General features: G+C 40.9%; 2 protein-coding genes across 2 annotated transcripts in view; one reads left to right on the top strand and one right to left on the bottom strand.

Moving 5' to 3' along the window:
* Positions 1–7,476: 7,476 nt before the first annotated feature.
* Positions 7,477–8,214, bottom strand: LOC131571613 (uncharacterized). Its single transcript, XM_058824392.1, has one exon. The coding sequence runs from the start codon at positions 8,212–8,214 to the stop codon at positions 7,477–7,479; it is 738 nt and encodes a 245-aa protein (XP_058680375.1).
* Positions 8,109–23,689, top strand: part of GAK (cyclin G associated kinase) — a 68,373-nt gene continuing 52,792 nt past the window's right edge. The window contains exons 1-7 of the mRNA XM_058823451.1: positions 8,109–8,396; positions 14,313–14,374; positions 15,794–15,853; positions 17,662–17,776; positions 18,209–18,351; positions 20,630–20,755; positions 21,881–21,970. Coding sequence (XP_058679434.1) covers positions 8,255–8,396; positions 14,313–14,374; positions 15,794–15,853; positions 17,662–17,776; positions 18,209–18,351; positions 20,630–20,755; positions 21,881–21,970 — 738 coding nt within the window. The 5' untranslated portion in view covers positions 8,109–8,254. The remainder of the gene's footprint in view (positions 8,397–14,312; positions 14,375–15,793; positions 15,854–17,661; positions 17,777–18,208; positions 18,352–20,629; positions 20,756–21,880; positions 21,971–23,689) is intronic.

Raw genomic sequence — 23,689 nt, 5'->3', positions numbered from 1 at the left:
GCCACCATATCCTCAGATAAAGAATCACATTTCATTTCCAAAATAGTACAACAGATTAGTAGCCATCTGGAGCAGGGAGTTAGATAGCCTGGGGATGATGTATATGTTAAGTCTCTTACAGAGAAGACTTCGGAACCACAGTGGGAGAGACCACTGCAAGTACTTCTCACCACCTTCACTGCAATCAAAATCAAGGAGCAGAATGCCTGGATCCATCACTCTCGGGTGAAGAAGGCCCAGAGGCCCCTTCAGGAGTGACACCAGGAGACAATGAACTGAGACTAAAACTTACTCGGGCAAAATGAGTACATTGCAGTCGGGAGTAGTTCATACTTTAGTTTACAGGATTGTTTTGTATGGAATTATAACTGAAGTTTTAGAACTAGAGAGTACCTCTACCCAAAGCAATGCTGAATGGCCTTGGTCCCAGGCATTTAATCAGTATACTGGATCCATGGGAAAACCTTCTGAGATAAAAGATTTAAACATATCTACTGTAGTAATTCACGAGAATCAGGTATGTGAGGAGCAGGAATGGCAGGAACAGGAACTGCAGACACTTCAAGGAATCAGAGGAGAAGAAATCAAAGTAGGGTACCAGGTCATCAATAGGGTAGCTTATGAGAGACCAGATGTAATTAGTGTCTGAACCTCCCCGGTGTATATGAACACCAGGAAGTCTGTGATAACCTAATCAGTTTCCTTAGGTCATTTTCCAAGCTGGTTGGCTGAACACCCCGGCAATGGCTGGTAAAGGGTGCTGAACTGCAGGTGTGAATTAACCCAAGCAAGGAAGGTGATTTTCTTTATTTATAGCTATCCCTTTTCCTACTGAGATCTGGATCAGTGATTGTCCCAGTCTGAGGCAGTTGGATTCTGCTTAAAAGAGGTAGAGAGAGACCCCCCCTCGGAGCTCAGCAGCAGGCTGCAGGATTTTGAGCATCACTTTTATGCGGAGTGTTTCAAGTAGCAGAAACCTGATCCCAGTTTCTTCTGAGGCACTGCAATGAATTTAGGCTCTTCTCTCAGATTTCCCCTTCATTATTTACTTGAGGCTTGGACCTGAAATCTTTCTACCCAAATCCCATATGTTCCAGCCAGTTTTATTCTCATCTGTTTGACAAATACTGTTATCTTCTGCCCCGAACACAGTCCACAGCTTGATCTTAGCTAGGGGCAAGGTGGGTGAGGTTTTGTAGACCAGAGAGACATTCCTGCTTGCCACACATCTGGGAAATCAGGTGCTCTGGAGGGGGAAGGAGAGGTTAGATTCCCTGAGGTCTCTACATTTCAGAACAAACATCTGCCTCGAGTATGACGTAAACCTCTGTCAGATACGCTTGTGAAGTGTGTCTGAATTTGCAGTGTGAGCCCAGCACATCCCTCTGGCAGGGAGGGATGGTCATGGACAGAAAGCAGTTCCTGTTCCCCATAACAAACATCTAACTGGCATGTTAGGGACAAGATTAGGAGTTTTAAATGGAATTGATTCAGAAATACTGATGAATAAACTGGCACTGCAGCAGGTAGCCTAACAAAATTGAAGCAGCCTTTATAGTAATCTCTACTGGCATTAGGATATGTCTGAGAGCTGCCTGTGCTCCTGCGCTGCTGTAAAAATTGATAGCAATGGTTTTATTCTGTCTAGTAGAAATCATTCTAATTTCTGTATTTGTAATTTTGTTAAGATTATCGGGTGTGATTTTTCGTACTTGGCCCCAGTGACATCCCACCAGCTGATTAAAGCTAACTACACGATGTATCACAGGATCCAGTGGTAAGTCTAATCAAATGCAAGTAGCTGATTATATTCTTAGTCTCAAGCAAGTTTTTAAAAGCTTCTTCCTTTGCAAAAACTGATCAATCTCCTGCTCCCTTGACAGACCAGAGCTCAAGTGAGGTCACCATACATCTGTACTTGCACCTTTCCTGTCCTGGTACAGTTAACTTGATCTAGCACAGGAGTGCTGCAGTCAGTCCTTGTGACCTATACATGAGGCACATTTTTCTTTAGTTTCACAAAACTAATTTCTGTAATTCTTTTGCGGGCAATTTTGCATTTTTTAAAATTTAATTACAAGTTTTGCTTTTCATCACAGGACCCTGGACCCTATAATTGTCTGAAAATAATCTAGTTTATTTTGCATATGACCACATTGGCATAAAAATCTATAATTAACCTTAATTAAAATTTGTTCAAAATGGTATTGCCTAAGAAATGGTAATGTAGCTAGGTAATTCTGAAATGTCAGAGTAACTTCTACTTTTAGTAATGTAGGGGTACAATGTTTAAATGGCACGGGATTGCAGAAATGACCGCACAGTAAAATGACTATAATGACCTTTTGAAAGAGAGTTCAGTAAATGGGCTTATAGTCTCAATTTTACAGCTGTCTCAATTACAGCTAGTATCAATTTTACTGTCATAATACTTCACCCTTCCAAAGTGAAACAGTGATGCTTTGGTTCTCATACAAGAAGACCATTTTGATTAAAAGTCTTATGTTAAATTTCATAAAGAAATTATTTGTTCAATTGAGATATCTGTTAATCATGGCTTATCATCAAACAAACAAACAAGTAAAGCAACACCACCCAAAAAACCAACAGTGTATTTCAGGCAGTAAGAACACATGCCTGAAATACTTCTTTCACTTTCCTTTCTGGCTTCAAAGTTAAAGACCTTTTCTTCAAGGAATTGGATATACTCCAAATCTTTCTTTCCCTTGTCATTACTTGGTGTTTTAAGGAAGTCAGAAGCACCAACTGTAGAAGAAATCCCTAACTATAGACTGGAACAGGTATAGTGTACATTCAATCTCCAAAGACCATATCCATAAATTTCAGCAAGTTTTCTAATAACCAGTAAATTAATTTTATGTATACAGGGTAGCTAATTTGCCCTATATAAAATTTTTCTAAAGAAGAGCAAAAAGATAAAGATGCCTTGTTTGAAGCCAGCAAACAGAGAAAAGATACATCTGCTTAATTTGTCTGTTCCAAAGCTAGAGACAAAACTATTGCTCCATAAAACCAGTGAAGAAATTTTTTTTTAATCATTGGCATATTTTCCTGTTATCAGAAAAGAATAACTTAAACTGGAAATTCAGCTATAAAGGAAGGGTTCCCAAATCAATAACAGCAGTTATTTAGTGAAATTAGAATGTAGCATTCATACATAGAGATAAACTGAAATATCTCTATTTCCAAATGTTTCAAATACTGCTTTATTAACTTCATTACTTTAATATCAAATGAACAGACTCTTATTTGAAATATGCGGCTAGAGCACATTATAAAAATCTCCCAACATATAGCAGGTGATAATCTGCATAAGAAAAAAAAGTACATCAGAAGAACACAACACTTCACTTGTATTGCAACAAATACAAAAAGTAACATGAACAAAAAATGTGTGCTGCACAAAATTACCTGGGTGTAACACAGAGGTACTACTGGCTGTTCACTTCCCAAATCTGCTGATTTTTGCTGGATTGTGTGAGGCAGAACTAAGCCTAAATCTTTCAAAAGGGTGCAGTTTCACTCAAACCTAGGCTAGCCAATTAGGAAAGAAAATGACTGGTCAGAAGGGCCAGCTTGGCTTTAAGTGGGCCTTTGGTATATTTGTGATCTGAGAAGAAACGGAGGTTCTCTGCATGCAAATCAAAGATATTAAATTAAGAAGGGTCAAGCCCCTTGTGTTTGCTTTGTGTGAGGATTAGTTTTATGACTCATTCTTTTGGACTACATCACAAGAGCAATTGCAATAAAAAGTACAAACATTGAGAAGTATTTAATCTTTCTTCTGAGATGTTCTTCTAAAATAGATTTTCAGCTGTGCTGAACCTAATGAACCCTATCTAGATCTACAGAGACATTATTAGGTGTGCTATTTTCTAGTTATATTTGATTAAGGGTTATATAGAGAAATGCAAAGTAGAATGCTAATTCATTGCTGTTTAATTAATTTAATCCCTAAGAAGCTGAAAGCAATTACTGGAATGAAAATTAAAGTGCTATCTTTACTACATGATAATAGAAAAAAGGAACTTTTCATTTAAGAATTCCTGAATTTATGGTTCTACCCTGCTTTGACCTTATGACACAAGAGGAAATTCTTCCTTACCACCTCCCCCACCCAAGATTTTTGGCCAGAATGATTTGTGGTACTTTCTGGGTGATCCTGTAGAAGAAAGAAGACTATGTGAGAGCTGTAAGGGGAAGTCTTGAGGAGAGCATTTTAATCAGAAGCTCAAGCATCCCACTGGAAGTACAGTGTGGTTGTCAGAACTGGGATGCAGACTAGTAACAGATGGCACAACCTTGTTTTCCTCTGCTTTTCAACAGGAACTGTGCCAACATATAAATGGATAAGCCTTACCACCTTTAGCAATTAAAAAAAACCCCATAGGCCTCTCAAGCTGCATAAATAAAAAGAATACTTTTTTCTGACCAAGTATTCTTAAAAACTTGGTAGCATTTTATCCCACTTTTGCCTCAGCAATAAATGAAAATGGGGTCAGCTCCCACCACTGCAGAGCCTTCTGGACTCACTGAATGATCTGCTTGACCTCTCCAGTATTATGTTGGGTATTTAAAACCACAGGTCAGTAAAATATTACCCAAGTATTCTTGTAAACTTTTTTAATCCAGAAAAGCTGCAATCATATTAAGGCTTTTCTATCTTACTTGCAGTAAGTTGCAGTGACAAATTCATCCTGATTTTTTCAAGTGTAACATTCCTGCTGACTATCCTACATTTTTTCTTATACCTCCTTCATGTTTAACATAGTTACTCCTCATGCAATCTTTCTGAGAACAAGCTCCCACTGTAAGCTATGACTGATCTATCTGAGCAATTTCAAGCAACAATTGGTTGAGATTTTATTATCAAACCTCACACTTGGTGCCTACCTGCATATAATTTTTGAACTGGAATTTTGATTATTTCTGTAAAGAATCTTTCCCAACAGTTCATCTCTTGCATAAGCAGGAAAACCATAAAGTTTTAAATATAATCAGTTTTCATGGATGGAATTTTATTTATTAATTTCTATACATTAAAAAGGTGCACATTGATAGAGAAACAAGATTCTCAGAAACACATTTTATGGCATTTCAATCAGGCATGCTGCTGCTGAAACGTAGTCCTGCTGCCATGTCATCCTTATCTGTTTCTTCTGACTTTGGGACATCTCGTCTGAGCTGAGATAAATGTGAGGCTTAGCAGTGGAATAGTCAGGGAATTTTAGCATGGCATTTAAGCTGGTTTGCAAAAAAACCCACAAAAACCTAAACATCCAAAAGAGGTTATTTTAGCCCAGGTCACTCAGTGTGTTACTGAAGTTACATCAGAAACCTTAGTCTTCATTTCTGCTGAACAAATATGAAGCAGTTGCCTCATATTCCTTCTACATCAGAGTCTTCCATTTGGGAACAAGAAAGCTACTGAAATAAAACCTAGACCTTCAAAACCAGAAAGATTGCTTCTGTGGTTCCTTACAGAAATTCCTGTCCTTTTTCCAGTGGCCTTTTATTAATGGGTCTTTGAAAGGGAAGGTGCAGGTGAATGATACAAGGGATAGTGAGTAGAACAATATGGTGTAGCAAGCCTAACTAGCAGTGTGTGATTGTAAAAATATAATTACAGCATTTGCCTGAACAAAAATAATCAGGAAAGTCAGAAACCAAAGCAGGACTGAAGGTAAGATGCTCTTGCAAGGAAGTTATCCTGGTGTGAATCACTGTAACAAAAGAAGTTTTCTCACAGGGAGAATTGAAAGAAAAATAGCAGCTGGCCTCTGCTGCAGATAGAAGTTTCTCTATTATAATATTTGATAATTTTTTTAAAATTAAAGGTATGAAAATGTGGGATCTTCATATAAATCTACTTGCCTTTAAGACCACACTTCTTGACTGATCAAGCATTACAAAACAGTGCGGGAATCACAAGAGGCCACGCCCCTGTAATCTACACACTGCATGAAGAAGAGCAAGTTCTTAGTTTATGGAAGCTGACTGACAAATATAACTTCAAAAAACTGAACCAGTCATCTGTGCAGGAGAAAGTAGCCATGGCCACCTGTAATCTTACAGAATTTGGAGATGTCTGGGATTGTCTCAAAAGGATGGCTGCTGGCAAGGTGGAGTCAGTACAGACTAAACTTCTGAAAGAGAATCTTGACGATTGGTGTTATTTCTGAAGCATAAGGTTTGGAGGCAAGCCTTTTTTCTAGTGATCTGCTGTCTCAGGTCATAGGTAGTATTCTGGAAATGGACTGACTAGTTTGGGATCTGCCAAACACACAAGGAGGAGTCACCCTGGCCTGTAAAAACACATGCTGACACTATCTGTGGATATGGCTATTCCCAACATTTGTGTGTGTGCTGGTTTTGCATGGCCTGGTCTTTGGTAGCAGCAGGGGGCATGGAGATGACTTCTGTGAGAAGCTTCTAGAACCTTCCACCATATCTGGCAGAGCCAATCCCTGATGGCTCTGAAGATGGACATGCTGCTGGACAAGGCTGAGCCAACTAGAGATGATGGTAATGCCTCTGTGATAACATATTTAAGAAGACATTAAAAGTAGGGGTGCAGTTTTAATTCTAGCCAGGGAAAAAGAGGTGAGAACATGGAGAAGGAGGGGCAGGAGCTGCTCCAGGCACTGGAGCCGAGATTCCCCTGCAGGCTGTGGGGAGACCACGGTGAAGCAGCTGTGCCCCTGCAGCCCATGAGGATCCACGGGGGATGCACAGATCCACCCACAGCCCACGGGAGATGCCGATACCAGAGTGATCGGATCCCTGGAGGAGGCTGAGGGAGACCCAGTGGAGAGAGGGGTCCCTGATTCCAGGCTGGAGCAGCCTGTCCTTGGAGAACTGCACCCCGTGGAAGAGTGACCCATGCACAGCAGTTCTGGGAGGGAGTCACGTTGCAGTTTTGGGAGGACTGCTGCTCTTGAGATTCGGAGCCATGCTGCAGAAGTTCACGGAGAACTGTCTCCCGTGGGAAGGGACCCCATGGTCTCACAGGGGAAGGATTCCTCTCCCTGTGCAGCAGAAGAAAACCTCGGGTGATGAACTGACCAAAGCCCCTGTGCCCTGTCTCCCTGCTGTCAGTAGAGAGGAGGGAGGGGTTGGGGGAAGGAAGGGGCTTATTTTTAAGGGCTTATTTTACTTCTCGTTATCCTCCTCTGATTTTGTTAGTAATAAACTCACTTTGTATCTCTAAGTTGAGCCTGTTTTGCCCTTGGAGTATTTTCTCTTGGTTCTTATCTCAGATCATGAACCCTACGTTAAATTTTTCTCTCCTCTGCCCAGCCGTAGCAGAGGAGGGTGAGTGAGCGGCTCTGGTGAGCGCCTGGCACTTGGCACCCACGGTGTTGAACCACGACAGTGCGACACATGGAGAGCGCTCCCCACCGCTCCCCCACCGGGGCTGGCAGTGGGGGTGCAGGGAGGGCGGCGGAGGGCCCGTCACGGGGGTTGCGGGGAAAAGCGACAGGCGTGGGGAGATCCCGAGGGCAGACGGAACAGGGAAAGGATGGCAGCAATGCTCTGCGAGAAAAGCGCAGGTGCTGCCCAAGCGCCAGCGGTGCCGGCGGACAGGAGAACATTTATCTCTCGCCGGCTGCCAACCAAAGTGTTAAACTGTGGAAACACACCGCTGCTTGGGGAATGGCGACCCTTCAATGGGGAAAGCGCCGCGCGTGCCCCGCGGCCAGCAGGAGCGGGAGCACGGGCGAGAGCAAAGTCGGTGAAGGGACGCTGCAAGAGCGAAGCCGGGCGGGAGCCGGGAGCAGGAGTCGGTGAAGGGACGCTGCAAGAGCGAAGCCGGGCGGGAGCCGGGAGCAGGAGTCGGTGAAGGGACGCTGCAGGAGCGGAGCCGGGCGGGAGCCCGGAGCAGGAGTCGGTGAAGGGACGCTGCAGGAGCGGAGCCGGGCGGGAGCCGGGAGCAGGAGTCGGTCGGTGAGGGGACGTTTCAGGAACGGAGCCGGGCGGGAGCCGGAGCTCCTCCCGCGGGGCGGGGCCGCGGCCGGCAGGGCTGCGGCGGGCGGGCCGCGCCGGGGGCGCGTAAGTGACGCAGCGTTCCCGGAAGCTACCCGGAGCTGAGGGAAGAGCGGCTGAGCAGACGGTAGGGGAGGCAGGCGGGCTCTCGCCGCGGTTGTCGGAGGCTCGGCGGAGCCCACCAGCTCCATCCCACTCTGCTTGCATCCCTTCCCGTCCCAGTCAATTGCATTGCTTGTTGGGAGCTATGTCGCTCTTCCAGTCCGCCCTGGACTTCCTGGCGGGCCCCGGCTCGCTGGGAGCCGCCAGCCGTGATCAGAACGATTTCGTGGGGCAGACGGTGGAGATGGGCGACATGAAGCTGCGCATCAAGCGGGTCATCGCCGAGGGTAAGAGCGGGCGACAGGGCCGGGCCGTGCGGGGAGGACCCCGGCGCTGCGGGGCTGGGATCGGCTTCCCCACGGGCCTCCCGCTCCCGTTTTTCCCCGTCTCCTATTCCTGCACCGGGAGGGTTTCCTCCTTGGCAGGCCGCGCCCGGGTGGGGGCGGGCGGGCGGCGGCCGGGGCGGCGGTTCCGGCCTCTGGAGAAGGGCTGGCGATGCCCGTGCCGCCCGCTCCGCGACGAGCCGAGACCGTGTCCCCAGGCCCGGGGGTCGCAGCTGTGCTTGGTGTTACTGTCCCGCCTCAGGAATAGCCGGGGAGTGCCGCTGTGCTGTGTGGCCGTTTCTTCGCTTGCTTCGTGGTTTAAAATGCCTTCACCACATAACAGAACTCAGAGGAGTTTGTTGTCTGTCACGGTCTTTATAACCTACCAAGGACCTAATGAAAATGCTGGTTTGCGGTTTTTTTTTTTTTTTGTTTGTTTGTTGGGGTTTTTTTCTTTCTTTAAGTGACAATGTATAATATTATGCCAAACATGCAAGGTTGTCTCTGTTGTTTGGGGTTGATTGGAAGACTAAGGAATGCAGGAAATGTGTTTGCATCAAACACGTGTGTCAGGAGGCTGGTGTTGCTGTGCGCATAAACTTTGGTAGAGTACAGGGAGTTAAATATCTGTGCAGTTTCTAGTTTCAGTAAAACTTTGGGTAGGTAGCCTGGCACACGGCTTGTTAATCTGTTTTAGAAAATACATGTTTGATAGATGCAAATTACTTAGATATTAGAAGAAATTTGGATTGTCTTAATGCTTGTGATCAGAGAAAATACTTTATTCCTCCAGTAGAGGAACCATTGAAGGCTACTCTCAGAAGACTAAAATGTGGACTTTTCTATATACTATTGCAGTTAAATGTTCTGATAGCTTTGTAGAGATGGTTGATGTTATTTATTTTAAATACTTCAAAACTCTATTTAGAGCTCCTTTTGATTGTTGGAGTTTCTTTCTGTAGTTTCTTGTTGTAATTATCTGATACTAAGTAGTTTTCTGTTGAGATCTTGCTGATCAGCATAGAAGAAAAATTTGGTTAAAATTAGCTAATTCAAAACACTTGCAATCTACTTACAAAATTTTTGAGCTGTAAAACAACAACAACTAGGTCTTCACTGGTTTATCTTCTTAAGGGTAATCATTTGTTACTTGAAAGCTCAAGCACTTTCAGCGTATGATCTTAGAGAAAACCTGGCAGTTTCTTATGTAGTAAGTTACATTTTAAACAGTACTAGATGTCATGTCCTCCTGTTCTGCTTTCAGCCTTGACTTACAGCTTCTTTACGGTCAGTGTTGTGACTGAAATGTAAGCACTGAGTAGGATGTCAATGCTAAAAGACCTGTCTGGGCTGCTGATACTGTAAAATTCTTGCCAGCAGTGACCACAGCAGTTACTGAAGGACAAAGCAAAGTTAGGGCAGGAAGCTATTTTTGAGGCATATGTACTATTTGATTCTTGGTTCTGGAGCAGGTATTTTAATGCTTTACTTTGACACCAGCCTGCTGTTTTCCAGAATATGAGACAGGCATTGTAAAATGTCAGGGGAAAGATGCCAAGTTAGATGACTTAAAGCAAATGGAGACATGCTTTAACTCTACAGTTCTTTACAATTTCTCTGTAATCATTGCTTTGTGTTCCATGTTGATCTCAGTGTTATGGTTTTATTTTATGGTGTTTTCTTTCCTTATTTTGCTTACTGAAGTTGGGCTAGATGCTTGCTTTTTCTGGAAAATATAATTTTCTAGCCAATGTAGCCCATCTAAAAGAGCCCTTGCAGTGTATTGAATACAAAGGTAAAATAGATGTGAAATACAGAAATCCCAGCCTCTCCTGCAGTCTTCAGACTTGAATTTGTCTGTAGTGTATAGTTTATTTTGCTGCTCAAATTGCATTTATATTTCAACTCTGGACATGTTGTGATACCTTCTGATACATAGATCCACAACTGTGGCTTACATGTATTCCCTTCCGTGGTTACAAATATGGGATCTGTTTTATCAGTTCTTTCATGCCAGATTCCCTTCTGGAAAGTCAAGTGCTGCTTTCTGAGTCTGGATTTCAAATCCATAGTGAGCTGTGTGTCATCGGCCAGTGCAGTCTTTTCTGTGGGCTCGTGCGCTCGGCTTTGTAGCTGGAGTGAACAGTGCCTGTGGGTTAACATTGCACGCTGTCATGTGGTACCGCAGGTTCAGTTGTTCCCCAGCCCACAGCTCCTTCCATCTCTGTAGTGTGCGCCAGTGCTGGTGCCATGTTAGGCTGTGCTCTAGGCTGAGACTTGTTGCACAGGTTGCTTGGATGCAATTTCCTGGTTGTTTCACAGAGGTGTCATGCTGGGGTAGCACTGGTCTGATTGATAATATAGTGTGCTGCTGCAGGAGGCTGACAGCAACCAGTGGGGCATGAGCTGGTGATGATCTCTTTGGCTGATACTACCTCTAAATGCAAGAACAGACCAAGTGTGTCACAGTGTCACTGGACTGAGCACTTCTGGAATATGGTATCCTGTTTTTTTCCCTGCTTGGACATTTTAGTAGCTCACTGCAGATAAGATTTTAGAGGACTTTGGTGGGGGCCTTTGCATATTATCTGTACTTGCTATTGTTATGAGGGTGGCTTCAGGTGTCATGGCTCTCTTGGATCCTCCTCTTAAGTGCACAGACCCCCACACAATTTTACTTCAATAAAATAGTCACAGATTTCCTTCCTAATACTGTTGCTTCTTTGTATATGAGACCGAACAATTTACAATAAACCAGACTGTGTGGAAAAACCGGGAACAAGCAAGTTCTGTAGCACACGTTTAACAGCCATTCTTCACATGTACTGAAATCTTATGCTTCCTTTGAGTAACAAACATTGACAAAAAAGCGCACAAGAGGAGGAACATGATGACAAAAAGAATTCATTATTCAATCTGTTTGATCTAAATCTAAAGCTTTTAAAATAATGAAAAAATAATTCCTTAGTCAGAAAGATAGCAGTAGGCTACAGACTTAAATGGGTGCAGACATTAGTATTTTTTTTGAGTTTAAAAATAGATGTCATAACTTGAAGCTGCATAGGTCAGTGACTTGTTACAGAGGCCTTCTGAATGCTTAATGCCAAGTTTCTGTGAACATTGTTAGTTTTATTTGCTGACAGATAGGGGAAAAAAGATGATTCCTAAAGAACAACTAAACCACCTGACCTAGCGGCTGTCCAGCTTCCATTCTCTTTACTGTAAACATAGACAATGTTTTCAACATGGTGCAGAACAGTTCTGTTTTGTAAAGCTGTTGTTTCTTGGCTGTAGCAATTCCTGCTTGCAGGGGAGCTCTCAAAGTTTGAAGTCATTATACCTCTCTGCCTCTCAAGGGTGTCTGCCTCTCAAGGGTGTGGGAAAATGTACAGATCTTTAAGTTTGGGCCATCCTTCATTCTTGAGGCAATTTCAGCATGTTACTAGGACTTGCAGTGGACAGAAATACATGACTGGACTTCAAAAAAAAAACAAAACAACCTTGTGAATCAATGCTTGGCAATAATTAACAGAGCATCTTTTCTGTTTTGATACTCTGATAGAAAAGCTTTCAGTTAAAATGCATTGTAACTTACATTCCAGGCTAGAATTATACTGTTTCAATCAAACTATGGTTGAAACATAAACCACTGAAAGTTGCTGTGGAAACGAATTTGGTCAGTATTTGGGAGGGGAGTAGGCAAGTCTTATCAAATAGTTACAAACAGGAAGCTACTCACGCCCTCACTTTCTCATGACTAGTTAATAGTGAGTGAATTACAGTAGCAAGCACTGTTATGATGTGCTTGATGTCTCTTATTTTGATACTTCTCTAGCTGTCATTTTACTGAAGCTGCTTATCTGAAAAAATAATTTGTGAAGATGTGTAAAACAGGGATATGATAAAGCAGTTTAAAATCCAACTTTTTGTGTAAATACAGTGAAGTTCTTCAGTATTATGTGATCCTTAGGTTTGACTCGAGGGAGAATCCAGATCTCTTGGTTGGAAAAGCAAGTGTCTTCAAATCTCTGCAAGAGAGTGATGAAGTACTGACAGGAGCACTGCCTGAGGCCTGTGGTGGTGCAAGGATAAGTTTAGAGTGCTTGCTAATAAATAAAGCAAATGAGGTAGAATTAGTTCCTGATTTTCATGAGATGGTGTAGTGCTCTGTAGTGAACCTTGATGTGTGAGAGCTTCTTGTCTGTGGAAAAGAAGTAAACCCAGTTTTCTTCTGCTGTAATTTCTGAACTTGAAAATACTACCTGAGATGACCTTGGAGGGCTTGGGCTGTCTTCTGAGAATGGGGCTCTGGAATGCCTCTGCAATGCAAAACCTGTCTCACTGGGCAATAACTGGGGTGGGTGTGTACATATCTCTACACTAGTGATCAGTATGGGGGAATACTAAGATGATTTCACTGATACAGAAATCCTCAAAAAACTGTCTTAAAAACATGTACAAGCATTTACATGAGTTTAAAAAAATGAGTGAAAACACCCCAAACATTCTTTAGACACCCCTAGAAGTTGTTCTTCACTTAACTTCCATTTTACCATTTGCCTTGGTTGAATCTGCTGTATGGGTGTTTGTTGAAAGTGCTTTTGAAATTATTTTTTCTGAATGTTTGCAGAATATTTTGTTTGGGTGGCTTGGAGTAAACTGTTATAGCAGAGGAAAAGTTTTGCCAGTAAACTTGACCCTGCTGAGGGTATATTAAAACTGCTTTAATACTTTTATTAAAACTTTTTCAAGGGAGCCAGCATCAAACTGTAAATGAAACTACTTTTAAGAATGACACAGTAGGACTAGTTTTACTTTTTGTTTAAGAATTGTTTTCAATAACAGCAGATGGCTTTAAAAAAAATTAGAAGTACCTTTACAACATGCTCTAACTCCTTTGGTATCCCAGACAACCCATGGAATTAAACATGGTTTCTGCTATGGAGCTGCAATAGTAGTAAACCAAACACTACATGTAATGATCTGAGTTGTATGGAGCTGAAATGTGTTCAGGTGAAAGAGTGAAAATGACAGAATGGGAAACTTACTGGAAGCTGATGTTTTGAGAGGGACATAGTTATAAAAGGTGAGCTTGTAGGCCACAGTAGTTGGATTCTCTATGAGGCAGATGCAATGAAGTAGGAATTAACCAGGCATGATACCACTGGCTTTTCTCTGAAGATCTGGAAAGTTTAATGAACTCTGTTCTGTTTAGCATTTCAGTACTTGATAATAAGGTGCAATCACTGAAGTAGAAACGCATATTTTAAGCTAGTTATTTACTCTCAAACTTCTGCTATCTCAGTGAGGTCTGCACAGTGCTCTTGAGAAAATAGCTTGACAAAAGGAGTTGGAAGAGAAATATTTTATGAAATAACATGTTGCAATTTGGTAACAATATTATCATTATTTTTATGTGTGCTTCAGTGCTTGAAAATGCTTTCTAATATAGCAGTTATCTTAAAAACAGGAGGTGTATGTTTAGCAGTTATCTTCCTTAGTTATTGTTGTTTTTTACACAAAGTGTTAGCAGTGTAATACCAAAACATTTTATTGAATTTATCAGGTAATATTTGCTGTACTGCATTTTGGTTTTATAAGAACCTTTTAAAAAAATGGCTTCATGAGAAATCTGCATAGGCAGACTTAACAAAATACAGGAAAGTAACAAAATCAGTGTGCTCTTTGCTAATGTACAAGAAAGGAATAGAATATCTGACCTCTTGCTGAATATCAGCAGTCTTGACCAGATGCTGAAAAATGTGTGCTTGGTACATTTAGAAAGGTATGTAAATTCATGTATTGATTATCTTAGACTAAAAAGAATGGTGTACCTGAATATTGAAATTAAAACTGATTTATTGTGCCTTCTTCTTGTAGGGGGTTTTGCTTTTGTCTATGAAGCTCAAGATCTTGGAAGTGGCAAAGATTATGCTTTGAAGGTAATATAAATTATTAGTGGTGTTTGTAGGCCACTATATAGAATGGTTATTCCAGTTAGAGCCCTACACTTCATACTTAGGTGACAAACAGGGGAATTGGTCTTTTAGGTGCTGCTGGTCTTTGTTTTTTTTATTTGGTGTAGAGAATCATGATCCAGTCCAAAACATTTTGATGCATGGGTAAAAAGAATATTTCATAGTTACCTGAAGTGGAGTACAGGAATCTTTTTCACTCATCAGAAGCAGATTTAGCCTATCTTCTTACTTTAAGAGTAAATTTCCTTAGTATTAAAAACAATGTTCTATAGTAGGAGTCCTAGTAAAATACATGTGTTGTATAAGTGGCCTTGCCCTGATCCTAGTTGTTTTAAATGGGCTGCAGCTGTGATGTCCTTAATTGGGTGGCAGCTGTGGCTAATGATGATAACTGGGATAAAAGAGGGTGGGTTGGGCAGTCAGGGAGAGCCTTGGAGGAGCCCTGACGTAGAAGCAGGAACAACACTGCTGCGAAGAGCTGCGTGTGAGAAAACCACTCAGAAGGTATGGGGCTCTAGAAATATGATAGCAACAATATGAATACAACAATGTTCCACACTTTGACTCATTGTTTAAAAATTTGGCCTGGTACTTCTTAGAGACACTTCTCTGTATTCTTGGTTTCTAGAGGCTTCTAGTAATCAGCTGTAAGCAGGGTATTTGTAGGAGGGGTGGGAGAGGTAAGTTGGCATTATACCACCAGTAATAACTTTGGCTTTTTCCATTTAATTCCACATCCTACAGTAACAAAATATGTGACTAAAGCCGTATACTGTATGTGTTCAAAAGGTCCTCTAGAAGTAGCCCCATGAAAAAATAACAGGTGAAAGGTGAACCATTACTATACTTCTTCTGTTCTGTAAAACTGGTACTTTTGTAGAGAAGGCTCAGGCTACTTGTAGTCAAATGTTGACTACAGGTAATACTGGAAACAGTAATGCTTAATTTTGTTACTGATTATACAAGTACCATTTAAAAGGCCTGGCTACATAATCTGGAGGAGTTAGTCTGGAATAAGTTGAAGGTTGTTGCTGAATATTTCAGACAGAAGGTGAATCTTTCCTTGTTAGGCCACAATGCTGCAGCCAGGAGACTTTAGTGCTTTATATATCAGAACTATCGGAACAGTTACTTTAAAGTGTGTCAAAAGTTACAGCTGCTCAATTAGCGCTAAACCTGAATAGTCCAGGTAACTGGAAAACTGGGTATTATGACAGAATGTCAAAACGTACAATAAGCCAGTTTTGTTTAGTGCCTCATTACAGTTCCTTAGGTTTTTGACTGTAGTTTATCCTTCATATTCTGTGGAAAAAAAATCTATGCATTGTTATTCTGTAAGTCTCAGTAACTATATCTTCTCAATTGTTTTGGTTCTTCTAACAGCGATTGTTGTCTAATGAAGAGGAGAAGAACAAAGCCATCATTCAGGAAGTTTGTTTTATGGTATCCTTTTCTGTAACATGTTTAACTGCCTGAGATTTCTGAGTCACAAAAGATTGCTGAATCTGAAAAACGGATTCTGTTTTTCTTCATACACTGCCATACGCTACCTAGGAGGACTGACATTCTGCAGGTCTGGGTTCGTGGTTTGTCATGAATTGGTATCATGAATCACGCAGAAAGTTCAGTTCTTCAAAAATTACAGTAATACAGTGTGTGCAAATAATTTTTGTAGCTAGTGTAGAATTTGCCACGTACTTCTAACAAGAAGTGAGATTGTTACTTGGGCTTTCTTGCAGTCTGTGAATGTCGTCAAGAGACCTTTTGATTTCACATGATACTTAGATTTTAAATGGAATTCCACATGCACTGGATTGTTTGCTCTTTGCTTTTACTCTCAGTGTTTAATAATTTCTGCTTTGGATGCATCTGGCTCTAAGAAGTAGTGTTAGCTTTTAAGGAAGACATTTCAGTAGACTATGTGCATCAGAAACAAGCAGATGTTTCTCAGTGTCCTTGCCATCCTCTTTATTTTCAGTGATGTCAGATAGTAGGGTATACTGTAATCTCTTTAAATCCTTGATTTTAGTAAATTCAATATTTTCTCCCTGGCCTGGCTTGTCTTGAACCCTCAGTTTGTTTCAAGAGTCAGCTATTCAGCTGTGGTATGCTGATGTGTTCCCTTCTAAGTGTTCAGCCTCATTTTGAATTAGCAGGCAAACCCACTGAACCTAATTTAAGCTACCCAAACATTTCTTTTTATGATTGCTGATATGTTTGGCAAAATCTTAGCTTAAACACCACTTATGAGAAGTACACTTCCAAGACAGAGTACCATAGCACCATACATTTTCTATCTACTCTTGGCAAGATAAAGAGCTCAGTGTTTTTTGGATGTTTTTCACAGCTTAGGGTCACTAACACGGTTTGTAGTGTACAACAAGTGTACAACATGATGAAGGGTTGCTTGTTGCTAACGTTCTGAGATAAGCCTGTGAAATGCAATTAATTCCTGCAGCTTTGAATAGAGGGTTGTGGAGAGATGCATAAGATCAGATTAATGTGAATTGGGTGGGTCTAATTCCCCTTTTTAATAGCTTTGTTCTACTTACAAAGTCTTTGCTTTTCTCTCTTCAGACTTGGTGAATGAATCCTGTAAATAGATTGTCTCACAGGCACAAGTCTCAGTGTATGCACAGACAGACATAATGCAGCATAACTTCCGTTGGCAGGAGCTGGGATCACTTACACTGCACTCCCCTTTACATAGCTCAAAAATGATGCCTCAACTTTTTGAACTGAGAGTGAAACATGATAAAGGTTTTAGCATGAAAAATTTTTACTAATGGTGGGAGTTCCTTGCCCTTTTAGACCTCTAATTGTTTTGAACTTAATTACTTAAAATTGAAGCATGGCATACTTAATACTTCTTTGGGAATGATATGTGAGGATACAACAGCCCTTTCTTGATCACCCATCTAGAGAAGCAGCTGATAATTAGAAGATGTCGCTGCTACTCCTGCTAGGCAGCCATTGTCAAAAGACAAAAAGAACTAGCCTTGTTACTGAGTCCAGTTTCTTCTGAACCATAATCATAAAGATTTCTAAGTATTTTTTTCTTTTTATTACATTACCTTAGATTCTTTTCTCGGATTTCTTACAACTGAGGCATGTATTTCCCTGTGTTACTTAGGGTATTGATTGCAGCTACTATGCTTTCTGTGGTTTTAATCTAATATTTCAAATGAACTACTGGAGGCAATAGTATCAATGAACTTGGGAGTCATCTTCCTTGAATGTGTTGTCTCCAGAAAAAACTTTCAGGTCATCCCAACATTGTTCAGTTTTGCTCTGCAGCATCTATAGGAAAAGAAGAATCAGACACAGGGCAGGGAGAGTTTCTTCTGCTTACAGAGCTGTGTAAAGGTAAACTTTATTTCTTTTCCAACTAGTGCACACTCCTTCTGGCAGCTGTTTTGTGCAGGTTGCTCGTTAACTTAAAAGCTTGAAATGATTGTAGTAGATAGCATGGTTCAGTGGAGCTAGAGTTCAAACTTATCTTTTCTAGGATAAAGATCATGGTTTTTTTAGACTACAGTTTAACCTTGTCTTAAATACGAGGTAATGATTAAGTTTTTTGTGTTTGAGACTAATCAGAGAAGGAAAGAGTGTAGGAGTAGTTCCTTAGAGCACTCTTTCTTTTGTCATTGCAGTCAGTGTGGACTTGCCATTTTCAGAAAATCTATTTAATACAACTCAAGATTGTAAGCCTTTTTTGAGAAGGGTCTATTTGTGTCAAGCTTTCAGAATTTGCAGTGTTCTCTGTGTGCTTATGCGAATTTCTCTCACTTCCTGCAGGACAGCTGGTGGAATTCTTAAAGAAAGTAGAATCCAAAGGACCTATCTCTTGTGACACAGTTTTGAAGATCTTTTATCAGACCTGCAGAGCAGTGCAGCATATGCATAAGCAGAAGCCTCCTATTATTCATAGAGACTTAAAGGTATGTTACAATATTTAAATAAAGGCCGAACTTCTGAACAGCAGAGGAGCCTGTTGGGATGGATCAATGTTAAAAACGATTCTTGAGCATAGTGCTTAGATCTATTGCCTTGCCATAAGTGTTGAGTGCGAAGGTCATCACTGAAATACTTACACCTCTTCAAACAACTTCTTCTACTTGTGCTTGCTGTTTAGAAACTGCTTGTAGTCTATCTGAAACAAGCTGGCAGAAAAGAAGTGTATCATGTTTTGCTTATTGAGTTAGCCTAAGTATTTTGTTTTTGATAAAATCTTCAGTTACAACTAATGAAGTGCAGTTCTGGTTAAGTAGGTGCCTTAATAGAATAGGTAAAGCTTGAAGGAGAAGAATTTTGAATTATTTGTGAGGGATTACATTGCCTTTGAGAATGTGTAGTAACCTGTTAGTTTTAGAATTGGTAACTTGCATTGTACTTTAGTGCTTGTTTTTAATTTGAATTGTAAAATTTGGTAGGCATAATTCAGGTTAGATTTTGTTTATTAGGGGATTGTTTGGTTGGGTGTTGTGGGTTTTTTTTTTTTTTTGGTGTTTTTTTTTTGTTTTGTTTTGTTTTTTGTTGGGTTTTTTTTTTTAATTAATTAGCCTTTACCTGGAATCTATAGGCTTATGCTGTAGAAAGTGTTCTACCTTTAGGAGCTTTGGAGGTTTGAAAGGTTACCTGGGTTTGAATTTTGTATTTTCAAGACAGGGGTTCACCTTTACCTGCCCAATATGCCTTAGATGAAGAAGCCCTCATCATCAGTGAGATTCTGCTGTGCTATGAATATATTTGAATTTTCCTTAGCATAAAAAAATAAGACAGAGGAGATTCTTATTCTTGGAATAGTGTCTAAATTTCACACATGTCTATCCAGCCTGATGTGATTTCATTTGATATAAAAATAGGAAAATTTTTTCATGTACTCAATTACTTTGGGGAAAGGAAAATAAGACCGCTTCTAGAAGTAAGTGTGTTAATTATTTTCAACACTCTTGATGAACGCTTTGATGTTAGCTATTAGTATAGCTCATAAATATAAACCTGGCGTTGGTGACAGCACTCCCTTTCTGTTTTTTTCACTTGGTACCATTGAACAGGCTTTTAGGTTCTGTCAAAGACATGTTAACCATTCTTCACTGAAATTTCTATATGCCAGCCCCTAGCTTTTGTAGAAAAGGTGCATCTCTCTTCTGAAAAAAAAAAGTAAAAAACCTATTTACAAATAAATACACCATTTCTTTCATAGCCAGCTGCATAGACATTGAGCTGATGCTGTAGTTCAGAACCACTTTTTTTATTCTCGAGGAATGTATCTTCCTGACAGAGCTAAAACATGGGAAAAGACAGGAATTTGGTTTATGCTGGTCTCATGTTGCAGAGGCTGAAGAACAAGATTAAATGATTGTTGTGCTGCAGGGGGCAGTGGCCTTACTACAGCCAGGAGCCAAGTAGGGATCATTTAACTGTGCTACCCTTTTTAGCAGTCTAAGCTAAGGTCAGCAGCATACAAAACTGTAAGTCAGAGTTTTGGGCCAATTAACTTTGACACCTTTTCGTAACTTTATACAGACGTACCAATTTTATTTTTGGTCCTTTTGTGATTAAGACTCCAAGTACATCTTCCCAATACTTCTACTCTTTCCTCAAGTTTCTTCCACATTTCAGTTAACAATATAGGACAGTTGGAATTTATGAAGAAGAAAAAGGCAGGGATAATGGATGATGAGCTATCCAGGGAGCACATGTTTCTCAAGTAGCTGTTTTCTCTCTCTGCACAGGGTCACAGCTGCTTCTTTATGGGTGTCTCCTGGCAGCCTCCTTCTCTACTAGAACCTCCTTGTTTTTGCCTGTAGGAGTCCTAGCCTTCATCCCACTGCAGCTGAGCTAACAGTACTTGGTTTTATGCCTGAAAACGTTTGGATTCTAAGACACCATTTCTACAAGTTTTCATCTGAAAAACTGGCCTTTTCTTAGACTCTAATGAAATTACTTGTTTTTTTTTCCCCTGGGGTTTATTTTTTGATCTCTGGAATGTTTCTTGTTCATGGTGTGCTTGGTGCTTCCTTTCAAAACTTGACTATATTGCTACCATATAAAACTACAGTAATGTCTGAAATCTTTGTTTTCCTGTAACTGATTTTTTGGGCTGAGGTCATTAGTTTTTATATGTACGCACAAGTAAGATGATATGTATAAAAGCATGTGTGTTAGGGCAAAAAAGACATGTATTTTAATCTATTTCTCTACATCTTTTTGAAGGTGGAAAATTTGCTTATTAGCAATCAGGGGACAATTAAACTTTGTGACTTTGGTAGTGCTACAACTATAGCTTACTATCCTGACTACAACTGGTCTGCACAGAAGAGAGCAGTGGTTGAAGAAGAGGTGAGACTATTTTAATGTGATTTAATTCTAATATCAACAGTGGAATAATTTAACTGTTACTATTAATCTAGTATCAATACATGAGACATCTAAGACAACTGAAGATTTTTTCAGTTAGAGTGTTTTTATTAAGTTTTGGTTTTGTATTTGTTTTGCAAGAGTTCAAAAGCCCTCTGCAGTTACAGTCATAGCTTGTGTTCAGTAGCTACATGTGGAAACACTTCAGCACAGTCAGTGCCCATTCTGCAATCTGCTGTGAAAGTTAAAATGGTTGCTAGGGCTTCTTCTAATGGCACTGGACAAGAAATTGGTTGTGCCACACTGATGTCCATCTTCTGATCTGTTTTTCCTCAGTTGAATGATCTGTAAATGAGAGGCAAGTCTGCTCTGCAGAATAGCAATGGGCAGTATTACAGTGCCTTGGACTACAGTAACCAAATCTAGCTTGCAATGTGCTTTTGCAAAGTGCACTTGTTGTTAGTTTAGACTTGAGAGTAATGCTAGTAAATCTGGTGTAGTACGTCAGCGGGAGAAATGCACTTAAGTTCATATGTACAGCTTCTGACATCACAAGCCCCTGTTTTGCAATTTGGTATTCTTGGAAAGCATTGCACTGATGAAATGATGATGTCGTACCACTGTCTTGTATAGTCTGTGCAAAAAGATGGTAGAAAAGGTCTTCCCAGATATTTTTATGACCAGAGTTTCTCTTTGGATGTGTCTGCACTGTGATTAAGTGTGCAGAGAAAGTGAGAAAGATGCGCTGGAGTGTGAATTCACTTATTGACTTATTGTTATTTTTGGCATTAATGTTCCTGTCCATTTTTGCCTCATGTAGAACAGTCACTTTATGTGCTTTGCTGTTTGGAAAGACTCTTGATGATTGCAATGTTATTTGAGTCCTACTCTTCATGTGACCTTATGTCAAAGCTGTTGCGGCTATTGAGGGATTCAATTGATGGTTTTTTCCATGACAAGTGTTTCTGAAATGAGTTTTAAAAATGATGTCCATTTACATAATTTTTAAAAATGTACTGTCCATTCTACATGGAGGGGTGTTTCCTTGGTTGAATGCAGTTAAAGCTCATTGTTCAATATTGTTTCAATAAATTCTGTCTTCTCCAGATCACAAGGAATACAACACCAATGTACAGGACACCAGAAATGATAGACTTGTATTCAAATTTCCCAATTGGTGAAAAGCAGGACATTTGGGTAAGAAGTCTTTTTTCTTGCTTCATCATAGTTGCTCATGTCACAGTGAAACTGATTTTGCAGGCATTCTGTTAGTTTGTTAGTTTGTTGATTAGATGTCTTAGATCAAAATAAACTTTAGTATGGATTCTGTATTTAAATGTTAAACGAATGAGATGTACTGTGCAAGGATTTTTCCCGGATCAAACTTGACTTCTATTTGAGAGACAATGCTGAACTCTCTCCCATTTGGTAGAACTGTTGCCTAGGTGGAGCTTGCCGCCATAAATCCAGAATACTTAGGGTCCTTAGATTCAAATTGCCTTTTGTGCCCTGCCATGCATATAATCCTGGGACAGCCTATGGCTGAGTTCAAAATGGTTATGTCCAGGTATGGAAGGTAGCTAAAATACTGACAGATATCAAGAATGAGAACAATCATCCATTCTGCAGAAAGCATCATTCATGCTTTCTGCAGAATGGATGATAAGCTGTTCACATTCACTAAAAAATCTGTTGTGAGAATTAGAGGCAAATGTTAAATCCTCAGCTGCATAATGTTGCAGTACTGAAGTACTCCCCAGTACTGCTGTGCTTAACAACTCAGTTTGCAGAGGCAGATGTCAAGCTGTTCAGTTCTTACCTGTATCAGCAATGTATCAAAAGACAAATTGAGAAAATGTAATTCTTGTGCTTTAAAAAAAAATTTATGGAATCTTGGAACTTCATTCAGTATATTAAATTGGTTGCAAGATGTTGTGGAAACTCTTGTTCAGTTTCTACAGCTGTTGGTGATGTCCTTGTGGTATGTGAAGAAACAAAAATAAAACACATTTTTTCTGACTGTTTGGTCTCTTAATGTGCATTAAATACTGTCAGCCTGAGCCAGGATTACAGAATCACTAGGCTGGAAGAGACCTTCAAGATCATCAAAACTAACCCATGCCCTAACACCTCAACTAAACCATGGCACTGAGTGCCACATCCAGTTTTTTTTAAACACATCCAGGGATTGTGACTCCACCACCTCCCTGGGCAGACCATTTCTGCGCTTGGTGCAGCTTGAGACTGTGTCCTCTGATTCTGTCAGCTCCTGCCAGGAGAAAGAGACCAACCCCCACCTGCCTACAGCCACCTTTCAGGGAGTTGTAGAGAAGTTGTAAGGTCATCTCTGAATCTCCTTTTCTCCAGATGAAATAACCCCAGCTCCCTCAGCCATTCTTCATAGGCCTGTTCCAGGCCCCACACCAGCCTTGTTGCCTCCTCTGGACACGCTCAAGTGTCTCAAGGTCCCTCCCAAACTGAGGGCCCAGACCTGGACACAGCACTCGAGGTGTGGCCTCACCAGTGCTGAGTACAGGGGCAGAATGACCTCCCTGCTCCTGCTGGCCACACTATTCCTGTCACAGGCCAGGAGCCATTGGCCTTCTTGGCCCCCAGGGCACACTGCTGGCTCATGTCCAGCTGGCTGTGGACCAGCACCCCCAGGTCCCTTTCTGCCTGGGCCCTGTCCAGCCACACCATCCCCAGCCTATAATGGTGCAGGGGGTTATTGTGGCCAAAGTGCAGGACTTGGCACTTGGACTTATTGAACTTTGTGTTATTGGACTCTGCCCATCCATCCAACCATTCCAGGTCTCTCTGCAGAGCCCTCCCACCTTCCAGTGGATACACACACACTCCCAGCTTAGTGTCATCTGCAAATTTGCTAATGAAAGACTCAACACCCTCATCCATGTT

The sequence above is a fragment of the Ammospiza caudacuta genome, chromosome Z (genome assembly GCF_027887145.1).
Source record: "Ammospiza caudacuta isolate bAmmCau1 chromosome Z, bAmmCau1.pri, whole genome shotgun sequence".
Lineage (NCBI taxonomy): Eukaryota > Metazoa > Chordata > Aves > Passeriformes > Passerellidae > Ammospiza > Ammospiza caudacuta.
Note: the sequence above shows the minus strand (reverse complement) of the source record. Positions and strands in the feature narration are given on the sequence as shown.

Coding starts and splice junctions, on each gene's coding strand:
- LOC131571613 (XM_058824392.1), bottom strand. CDS start 8,214: ATGCAAGCAGAGTGGGATGGAGCTGGTGGGCTCCGCCGAGCCTCCGAC.